General features: G+C 49.9%; 1 protein-coding gene across 1 annotated transcript in view; it reads right to left on the bottom strand.

Moving 5' to 3' along the window:
• Positions 1-308: 308 nt before the first annotated feature.
• The window catches only part of LOC144780816 (uncharacterized), a 143,128-nt gene continuing 132,164 nt past the window's right edge, over positions 309-11,272 (bottom strand). Inside the window, exon 7 of the mRNA XM_078659323.1 lies at positions 309-817. Within this exon, the coding sequence (XP_078515449.1) occupies positions 707-817 (111 nt within the window). The 3' untranslated portion in view covers positions 309-706. The remainder of the gene's footprint in view (positions 818-11,272) is intronic.

The raw sequence follows: 11,272 nt of genomic DNA, 5'->3' as shown, positions 1-11,272 counted from the left end.
ATGACAACACTTTATCATTAATTAATGTAAAACAAATTAACATAAAAAATAGAACCTAATTAACTTTGAGTGCTCTAATTTTAAGCAAATTCAATTATGAACCCTAACCTTAAATTTATATGACATTAAAAAACTGCTACCATTACAACTAAACGTACTTAAATAATTTACCCTAACATTAAGGCTTAACTAATTTAAAGTAAATTAAATATTTTACCCTAACCCTTAATTGATTTAGTGGAACCAATCAAATGTAAAAGGTAATCCTAATTGTTACTTATTCATTAAAGTAAAATAAATTACCTTTATCACGTTAAAGTATGGCAAAATTAAATTAAATACTACTAAACATAAAGTCCTGTGTAGTGGTATTTGGGCCAATGGAGTGGAATTGATGAAGTAGATCTTCGTATTAGCAGCATTAAGCCGGTCGGGGTTCAAGAGAGAAAATTCTAACACAAATGTTCTTATGATAAATTTGTGGCCACTTTGACTTTCCATGATTATAATTCTATGAGATCCTCTTCAGCAAACTTCCACCCTCCGTGGGCAAGCTTTGTGGAACCGAGGACAAGACAAAGACCAAGAATGGAGACCTGTGCTCTTGTGTTGGACTCATCCTTTTTTTATTACTATTTAACAGAGGGTAGTCCGGCCGCCTTGCACAGGAAGCGATGGGAGAAGCGCTCAGGAGGGTCTGCACGGTTCACTTCAAGGTGCCGCTCCAGTTGATGGGGTTGTACTGTAGTAGCTCCTGCTCCTTCAGCTTCTCCAGCGACTTGACGAGTCTGCTCTCCTTCCATTTTAGCTCCATCAACTAGAGAGGGAGACAAGAGGGTGGTCAAGCAATGCAAGGATACGGTGTCAGGGAGGAGACGAGTAAAGGGCGGTCAAGCACTGCAAGGATACGGTGCAAAGGAAGAGACCAGTAAAGGGTGGTCAAGCGATGCAAGGATACAGTGCCAGGGAAGAGACAAGTAAAGGGTGGTCAAGCGATGCAAGGATACGGTGCCAAGGAAGAGACAAGAGAGTGGTCAAGCGATGCAAGGATACAGTGCCAAGAAAGAGATGAGTAAAGGGTGGTCAAGAGATGCAAGGATACGGTGTCAGGGAAGACACGAGTAAAGGGTGGTCAAGCGATGCAAGGATATGGGGCCCGATTCGCAGAACCAACTTAAGACAAAATCCTAATTTTACTACTTTTGGTTTTCACAGAAGTTAGGATTTTGTCTTAAGTTTGTCTTAAGACAGACTTAAGTTAGGATTTTGTCTTAAGTTTGCCTTAAATCTGTCTTAAGTCGGTCTTAAGACAAACTTAAGACAAAATCCTAACTTCTGTGAATACCAAAAGTAGTAAGTTTAGGGTTTTGTCTTAAGTTAGTTCTGTGAATCGGCCGCTCAGTGTCAGGGAAGAGACAAGTGAAGGGTGGTCAAGAGATGCAAGGATACCATGTCAGGGAAGAGATGAGTAAAGAGTGGTCAAGAGATGCAAGGATGTGGTGCCAGGGAAGAGACAAGGGAAGGGTGGTCAAGAGATGCAAGAATACACTTCCAGGGGTGTGACAAGGGAGTGGTCAAGCAATGCAATGATACGGTGCCAGTCATGAGGATACAGTGCCATGGAAGAAACAAGTGAAGGGTAGTCAAGCGATGCAAGGATATGGCGCCAGGGAACAGACAAGAGGGTGGTCAAACAATGCAAGGGTACCGTGTCAGGGAAGAGACAAGAAGGTGGTCAAGAGATACCAGTATACGGTGCCAGTGAAGAGTCAAGAGGGTGGTCAAGCGATGCAAGGATACGGTGCCAGGGAAGACGCAAGTGAAGGGTGGTCAAGCGATGCAAGGATATGGTGCCAGGGAAGAGACAAGTAAAGGGTGGTCAAGCAATGCAAGGATATGGCGCCAGGGAACAGACAAGAGGGTGGTCAAACAATGCAAGGGTACCGTGTCAGGGAAGAGACAAGACGGTGGTCAAGAGATACAAGGATACGGTGCCAGGGAAGAGTCAAGAGGGTGGTCAAGCGATGCAAGGATACGGTGCCAGGGAAGACGCAAGTGAAGGGTGGTCAAGCGATGCAAGGATACGGTGCAAGGAAAGAGACAAGTGAAGGGTGGTCAAGCGATGCAAGGATATGAAGCCAGGGAAGAGACAAGAGCGTTGTCAAGGACACGGTGCCAGGGAGGAGTCAAGAGGGTGGTCAAGCGATGCAAGGATAAAGTGCCAGGGAACAGACAAGTAAAGGACAGTCAAGTGATACAAGGATACAGTGCCAGGGAAGTGTCAAGTAAAGGGTGGTCAAGTGATGCAAGGAAACGGTGCCAGGGAAGAGACAAGTAAAGGGCAGTCAAGCGATGCAAGGATATGGTGTCAAGGAAGAGACCAGTGAAGGGTGGTCAAGAGATGCAAGGATACGGTGTCAAGGAAGAGACCATTGAAGGGTGGTCAAGAGATGCAAGGATACGGTGTCAAGGAAGAGACCAGTGAAGGGTGGTCAAGTGATGCAAGGATACGGTGTCAAGGAAGAGACCATTGAAGGGTGGTCAAGAGATGCAAGGATACGGTGTCAAGGAAGAGACCAGTGAAGGGTGGTCAAGCGATGCAAGGATACGATGCAAAGGAAGAGACCAGTGAAGGGTGGTCAAGAGATGCAAGGATACAGTGCCAGGGAAGAGACAAGTAAAGGGTGGTCAAGCGATGCAAAGATACGGTGCCAAGGAAGAGACAAGAGAGTGGTCAAGCGATGCAAGGATACAGTGCCAAGAAAGAGATGAGTAAAGGGTGGTCAAGAGATGCAAGGATACGGTGTCAGGGAAGACACGAGTAAAGGGTGGTCAAGCGATGCAAGGAAATGGGGCCCGATTCACAGAACCAACTTAAGACAAAATCCTAATTTTACTACTTTTGGTTTTCACAGAAGTTAGGATTTTGTCTTAAGTTTGTCTTAAGACAGACTTAAGTTAGGATTTTGTCTTAAGTTTGCCTTAAATCTGTCTTAAGTCGGTCTTAAGACAAACTTAAGACAAAATCCTAACTTCTGTGAATACCAAAAGTAGTACGTTTAGGGTTTTGTCTTAAGTTAGTTCTGTGAATCGGCCGCTCAGTGTCAGGGAAGAGACAAGTGAAGGGTGGTCAAGAGATGCAAGGATACCATGTCAGGGAAGAGATGAGTAAAGAGTGGTCAAGAGATGCAAGGATGTGGTGCCAGGGAAGAGACAAGGGAAGGGTGGTCAAGAGATGCAAGAATACACTTCCAGGGGTGTGACAAGGGAGTGGTCAAGCAATGCAATGATATGGTGCCAGGGAGGAGTCATGAGGATACAGTGCCATGGAAGAAACAAGTGAAGGGTAGTCAAGCGATGCAAGGATACGGTGCCAGGGAACAGACAAGAGGGTGGTCAAACAATGCAAGGGTACCGTGTCAGGGAAGAGACAAGAAGGTGGTCAAGAGATACCAGTATACGGTGCCAGTGAAGAGTCAAGATGGTGGTCAAGAGATGCAAGAATACACTTCCAGGGGTGTGACAAGGGAGTGGTCAAGCAATGCAATGATACGGTGCCAGTCATGAGGATACAGTGCCATGGAAGAAACAAGTGAAGGGTAGTCAAGCGATGCAAGGATATGAAGCCAGGGAAGAGACAAGAGAGTTGTCAAGGACACGGTGCCAGGGAGGAGTCATGAGGGTGGTCAAGTGATGCAAGGATACAGTGCCAGGGAACAGACAAGTAAAGGGCAGTCAAGTGATACAAGGATACAGTGCCAGGGAAGAGTCAAGTAAATGGTGGTCAAGTGATGCAAGGAAACGGTGCCAGGGAAGAGACGAGTAAAGGGCAGTCAAGCGATGCAAGGATATGGTGCGAGGGAAGAGACAAGTAAAGGGTGGTCAAGTGATGCAAGGAAACGGTGCCAGGGAAGTGACAAGTAAAGGGCGGTCAAGCGATGCAAGGATACGGTGCTAGGGAAGAGACAAGAGAGTGGTCAAGCAATGCAAGGATAGAGTGCCAGGGAAGTGACAAGTTAAGGGTGGTCAAGCAATGCAAGGATAGAGTGCCAGGGAAGTGACAAGTTAAGGGTGGTCAAGCAATGCAAGGATACGGTGCCAGGGAAGAGACAAGTAAAGGGCAGCCATTGAGATTAGATTAGAGGAGGAGGACCTGAAGACACACATTGGTACCAACAAGGACTTTGGACATTCAAACTCCACGTGCAATAAACAAACTCATGAAAGCTCTATAGCAGGCATTTAATCCTGTTGATGGCTGCAGCTTCTCCAAGATTCCCCTTCTGTCCCCTGACTTGCGAGCGTCAGAGATTTGCCAGGAAGTCTCTGAGGTTTGGTGATAGCAAACAGTAACAAGCCGCAGAGTAGCAGTCGGGACTTGATGACCAGGACCTCCAAACTGGCTCCTGGTCAACTGGATGGTGGTGGTCTGGGTGGTCTCCGAGGCCACCATGGTCCTTTGCTGCTGCGGAGAGGATGGCCTTGGACCTGCACACAGACCACCAGCACCTGCAAGAGGGGCCTCTCCTGATGCCTGTTACTGGGTGTTTGCTCGAGAGTCTGCACCCTTCGAACCAGACCACCTGGCCGGGGTAACTGTAGAGTGTGTGTGTCAGGCTACCACAAGGTGTCCAAAAACAAGCTAACGGAACAATTTGAGTGACACTACTTCTTTCAGTGGCACCCGGCCAGCCCAAACAGCAAGGGGGAAGGGGGAAGGGGGAGGGAGAGAGAGACTTGTGATCACGCGAGATGACAAGGTGATGCTCTAAAAATTCAGTGACCTAGCGAGAGCACTTAACCGTGCACTCAGACTCCGTGCACAGCCTTACGACCCACTGCTTACACAGCTTTCTGCTGCTTCTGGTCTAGTTGGCGCTATAGCTCTTGTTTCTTATATATTTTTATCTGACTCTCTGCACCTCACCTAGCGCACTCAAGTATCAAGAGACATGCATCACTAAATAGAAACACTGACCAATTAAATATCTATACAAAAACAATACAACTGAATGAAAACGAAAATAATAATAATAAAATACGTATACAAGAACAATACGATGGAATAACAATGCATCTAATTTGTAGGGCACTGCAATATTCCTAATTATTGTCAAAAGTTGAACCCATATAGACAGGAGGGGCTGAGGTAGTGCTTGGAAAAGGTGCCGGAACCCCCAAATTAAGGAAAGAGATGCACCCTCCCTGCCCGTGCGCGGTGGGTAGAGGAAGACAAGCCTAGTTGAGGTTTCCCCTCACGCTCATGGGCTCCAGTATTAACAATGACAGCCGTGGGAGGCCTAGTGCATGGCAGCACTCCAATCCATCGCACTTTTGCTCACCATGCCACCTCAGTTTGGACCCCGCCATATGCAAATGAGTCTTGCTCCTGCTCCAATAGGAACACTTCAGCCCGAACTGCCAGGCCAGGTCCTCACTGAACTGGAACACAAGCAACCCAGGACCAGTTATTCCCCTAGTTATGGGCTCATGAGCCAGGTACAGCTTGGGTGCAGTGACGCAGTGAGCATGGGACCCACGTGTGGGCATACCCTTGCAACTTAGGGTGGGAACTGAAGCACACAAAAGGTGTTCGAGGCTGGTCGCAATGACTCTAACGACTGGCAATAGTTCGGGTCGCACTCCAACCCATCGTTCATTTGCCCACCGTGCCACCTAAGTTTGGAACCAAGCATATGCAAATCAGTCTTACCCTGCTCCAATAGGAACAGTCCAGTCCGAACTGCCAGGCCTTCCCTGAACTGAAACACAGGCAACCCAGGACCAGTTTCGCCCTGGTTATGGGCTCATCAGCTGGGTGCAGCTTAGTTCTAGTGACACAGCAGGGCATCAGAGCTCTGTGGGTGAAGGGCAAACGGACATTGGTCACTCAGGATTCACCTTTCAGGGTACACGTCCATACTGAGGCCTCCATCTCTCAGGGCCCGGAGCTCTGTGGAAGCAAGGCCAAGGGGCATTGGTTACTCATGGTACAGCTGTCAGGCTACACGTCCATACTGAGGCCTCCATCTCTCAGGGCACAGAGCTCTGTGGGTGCTGGGCCCAGGGGCATTAGTCACTCAGGGTACAGCTGTCAGGGTACATGTCTGTACTGAGATACCCATCTCTTGGGGCACAGAGCTCTGTGGGTGCAGGGCCAAGGGGCACTGGTTACTCAGGATACAGCTGTCAGGGTGCATGTCCATACTGAGGCACCCATCTCTCAGGGTCCGGAGCTCTGTGGAAGCCGGGCCAAGGGGCACTGGTTACTCGTGATACAGCTGTCAGGCTACACGTCCATACTGAGGCCTCCATCTCTCGGGGCACAGAGCTCTGTGGGTGCTGGGCCCAGGGGCATTGGTCACACAGGACACTGCTGTTAGGGCACACAACCATACTGAGGCCTCCATCTCTCAGGGCACAGAGCTCTGTTAGTGCAGGGCAAAGGGACATTTATCACTCAGGATACAGTTCTCAGGGTGCAGTCTCGCACAGAAGCACCAATCACTCAAGACACCATCCTCAAGGCTAGGGGGGAGGAGCATTGATAATTCAAGATATCAATCAATCAATCAGGGAATTCTAAGCACGCTATTCACCCGTGAGGGTCTCAAGGTGCTGAGGCGGGAGTGGGGTTCGGCAGTGCCGTTCAGCCAAAGAACCAGGTCTTGAGAGTCTTCCTGAAAGCGGTCAGGGAGGCGGTGCATCTGATGTCTAGCGGGAGCTCGTTCCAGGTCTTGGCCAGGACGTAAGAGAAGGATCTTCCTCCTGCTTTGGCTCTGTTGATGCGCGGCGTTTAGGTGAGAATGAGGTTGGCTGATTGGAGGTTTCTTTTGGGTACGTGGAGGGTGATCTGTCATTGAGGTATTGGGTCTGGTGTTGTGTAGGCATTTGTAGGCGTGGGTGAGAATCTTGAAAGTGACTCTCTTCTCAATGGGGAGCCACTGGAGCTTCCGTAGCCGTTGGCTGATGTGCTCATTTCGAGGGATGCTGAGGACGAGTCAGCCGGCGTTCTGTATTGTCTGGGGTTTGCATAGTAGAGACTTTTTTTATGCCCGCAAATAGGCAGTTTCCGTTGTCCAGCCTACTTATGATGAGTGCGTGGGTGACTGTCCTCCTTGACTTGGAGGGGATCCACTTGAAAGTCTTATGGAGGATGCAGAGGGTGTTGAAGCAGCTGGAGGCAACGGCATTAACCTGTCGGTTCATGGAGAGGAATGAGTCGAGTACGATGCCGAGGGTTCTGACGCGGTCCGTGGGGGTTGGTGGGCTGCCGAGGGTGGTGGGCCACCAGGTGTTGTACCATGCTGATGGGGTGGTGCCGAGGACTAGTACTTCTGTCTTCTCAGTGCTGAGCTTTAGGCAGATGTTGGTCATCCAGGCTGCAACGTCCTGCATTCCTTCCTGGAAGTTGAGTTTGGTGGTGGCGGGGTCCTTCGTTAGGGCGAAGATGAGCTGGGTGTCATTGGTGTAGGATACGCTGCTGAGGCCGTGGTGTTAGACGATGGCGGTGAGGGGGGCCATGTAGATGTTGAAGAGGGTTGGGCTGAGTGATGACCCCTGTGGTACTCCGCAGTTGATTCCTGTCAGTTGGGAGAGGAAGGGCAGCAGACTGATCCTTTGGCTTCTGCCGGTGAGGAATGAGCGGATCCAGTCGAGGGCAGTTCCTTGAATGCCGGTGTGCTTTAGTCTGGCTACGAGTGTGTGAGGGGAGACGATGTCGAATGCTGCTGATAGGTCGGGTAGAATCAGGGCTGCGGTATGACCTTGGTCAAGGGAGGTGTGGATGTCGTGTGTGGCGGCGAGTAGGGCGGTCTCGGTACTGTGGTTGCTTCCTAATACAGATTGAGACGGGTCGACAACGGCGTTGTCTTCGATGAACCTTGTCAGTTCTGAGTTGACTATTTTCTTGGTGACTTTCGTAGCAAAGGGGAGAAGCGAGATGGGCTGGTAGTTCTTGAGGTCCGTGGGATCAGCTGAGGCCTTCTTGAGCAGGGGCCTGCATTCTGCACGTTTCCAGTCATCAGGAAAGGTGCCGGTCTCAAACGTGGTGTTGATGGTACGTTGTAGTTCGGGTGCGTTGGCGGCGGCGGCTCTGTGGTAGATGTGTGGTAAGCAGGGGTCGGTGGGACACCCCAGAGCAAATGCCTTTCATGGTCGAGGCGGTTTCTTCGGCCATGATGGGTGTCCAGGAGGAGATGGTGGGCTGGCTAGTGTAGCCAGAGGGTGGACTGGCTGCGTAGTCTGGCGTTTTGTCAATGAAGTCATTGTAGAGGTTTTTGATCTTCAGGTGGAAGTAGGAGCCGAGCTTGTTGCAGAGGTCCTGGGAGGGGGTGATGTCCGTGACTTCACAGAGGAGGTTGGTGAGTTTGTGGATGATGCTGAAGAGTTCCTTGGAGTTGTTGGAGTTGGCGAGGATTCTGTTGTGGATGATGGTCCTTTTGGTGGTTCTGATTTGTTGGTGGTAGTCCGTGATGGCGTCCTTGTAAGTAGTGTGGTTTCCAGGTGTCTTGCTGTTGCTCCAATTCTTCTCCAGGCGTCTGCAGGTGAGTCTGGTTTCTTGGAGATCAGTGGTGAACCAGGCGGCTTTCCTTGGGCGCTGTTTGTTGGGGCTGCGTAGCGGGGAAAGCTTGTCTGTGCAGTTGGAGATCCAAGTGTGGAATTCCCTGGCTGCGAGGTTGGCGTCAGTTGCAGTGGTGGGGTTTTCACGGATGAGGGTGGAGTTGAGTTGCTCGTCTGTGACTTTGCTCCAGTTCCTACGCCGAGGGCGTGGGGCAGGTTAGGGTGCCTCGGTTTTGTTGAGGCTGAAGTGTCGGAGGTTGCGTGGTGTGGCTGAAGTGGACGCTGTTTCCTCCTGCGAAGATGGGGTCGAGGGTGTGTCGTGCCTTGTGGGTTGGTGTGGTGAGGAGTTGTTTTAGTACAATGTTGGCGAGGTTGTCACGGAGGGTGGTGGAGTTGGGGTCGCTGGGGTTGTCAAGGTGGAAATTCAGGTCTCCGATTAGTATGTAGTCCATCGCAGCGATGGCGTGGGGTTCAATGAGGTCAGTGATGGGGTCGGCAAAGGGAGCCGTGGGGGCCTGTAGGTGGGGGTACCGCAGAGTATGGAGTTGGGGCTGGTCTGAATAAGGAAGTGCAGGTGTTTGGCGGCAGGGAAGGTTTCGCTGGAGGTGGTGAGGCGGAGGGAGTTTTTGTGAATGATTGTGAGACCCCCTGCTGAATAGTTGGGGCGGTCCTTCCTCTGGATCTTGTATCTGTCTGAGATGGGGATGGGGATGTCATGGGCAGAGGAGGCGTTAGTCCAGATTTTTGTGAAAAAGGCAACGTCGAGTGAGAGTGAGCACGGAGCACACGTTAAGGAGGATGCATCTTAGGACGTCGGTAGTGTTGAAGGTCGGAGCGGTGGTGTAGGTCTGTCGGCAGTGGCGGCATGAGAACTGGCCGTGGGTCATGCTTGGCGTGGCCTGCTGGCAGTTGTTGTTCTTTCCGGGGTTGAGTGTGAGGAGGGCAGCTGTGTTGTAGCAGTAGATGGCTCGAGATCCAGGGTCCCTGGCGCTGGTAGGGGTTAGTTCGTGGATGGGCGCATTCGGGCTTTCCTTTGGCATGCCTTTGGGGCAGCCGCTGCATGACGGCGCAGCAGCCGCCATCAAATAGGGGAGGGGGGAGGGACGTGCAGCTGGGAGGCAGGAGCTGGGGCCGTCCGGGGGAAGAGGCAGCAGCAATGGGAAATGGAGGCAAGATAAGATTAAAGAAGCTAACAGTGGCAGAAAAACAAAAGAAATTAAAGACATAAAAAGAAAAATAGAAACAATTAAAGGGGTTGCAGACGAAGGACAGAGCGTGGAGCAGGCTGATGACGGGCTAGACCCCAGGCGGAGTGGGCATCAGGAAACGAGCACCAGCCAGCGGGTAGCAGCCTCGAACCTACCAGATGGAGGTCAGAGGTCTTCAGAACACAGTGATGGCACAGCGGAGCTGCTGGGGAAAGCGCCGACCTAGACTGAGGGTCAGAGGACTTACTCAATTCTAAGATACAATTCTAAGCTTCAGTCACTCAGGACATAGTCTTCAGGGTGCAAGCCACGAGCGGCATTCCAGTTTTATGGGGTCCAATCACTCATTTATTTTTATTTAAAATTTTTATTTATTTTGAAAGTTTTATATAGCGCGAACAAGATCTTTGCAGATAACAGAGCGATTTACAAAGGCAGGTGGAAGGGTAGGGGAACAGGGGGCAGAGTAAGGAGGTAGATCATCAAGTTCATGTACATAGCAAAAATATTACATATAGTACAGGTATGAGGTAGCTTGGCATAGTTGGAGCTTAGGTCATCAAAATAATGTAAATAATACAGAAATAGAGAAAAATACAGATATGAGGGAGCAAGAATCTAAGCACTTTAGTCTAATACAAGTCAAAACACACGTGCATAGGAATATATAGGCTATATAATAATATAATCCTGGTAATACTGATCGACGCATTGTAAATCAAACGTAATTGTTCAAGTGTATTTAGCCATAAGGATATTTTTGACTTCTTTCTTAAAAAGAAGGGAGGAGGAGATGAGCCTGGTTTCAGGAGGAAGTGCGTTCCAGATCCTAGGCGCCATTCCTGAGAAGGAGCGTTTGTATGTTTTTTCCTTCCGGAATCTTCGAGGCTTCAGCAGAAGATTGTTTGTACTTCTGGTAGTTCTGGACCCGCCGGAAATTGTCAACTTATGAGTGAGGTAGCCGGGTGATTTCAGGTGTATAGCCTTGTGCGTCAGTTCAAGGATTTAAAGTCAGGGGAGATATGCGAATGTTTTTTTGATCCAGTGATGAGTCTTGCTGCCGCGTTTAGTGACGCTCTGAGGGGTGCAGTTGTAGTTAGGGGGAGGCCGCAGAGGGCCACGCTGCCGTAGTCTATGCGAGGGATGACTAGTGCTTGTACTGCGGTTTGGAAGTCTTTTGCTGGGAGGAAGGGTTTAAGTTTCCTCAAGGTATTTATTTGGAAGTTCGCCCCCTTAGTAGCCTTGCTGATATACTGCTGCATGTTGAGGTTGGTGTCAAGTGTTATGCCTAAGGATTTTGCTGAGTCCACGATGGTCGGTTGGACATTGAGGGCTGTTAGGTGCTTAAGCCATGTTTGTGCGGAAGATCTTTTCGTGGGAGGTGAGATTAGGAGGAACTCAGTCTTCATAGCATTGAGTTTGAGGTGGTTATCGGCCAGCCAAGATTGGGTGCTTCTGATCGTTGAATTCAGACTCAGGATGTCTTTGGGGGAACTTGAAAT

This window comes from Lissotriton helveticus, chromosome 9 (genome assembly GCF_964261635.1).
Source record: "Lissotriton helveticus chromosome 9, aLisHel1.1, whole genome shotgun sequence".
Taxonomy (NCBI): domain Eukaryota; kingdom Metazoa; phylum Chordata; class Amphibia; order Caudata; family Salamandridae; genus Lissotriton; species Lissotriton helveticus.
This window is presented reverse-complemented; position numbering and strand designations above follow the sequence as displayed.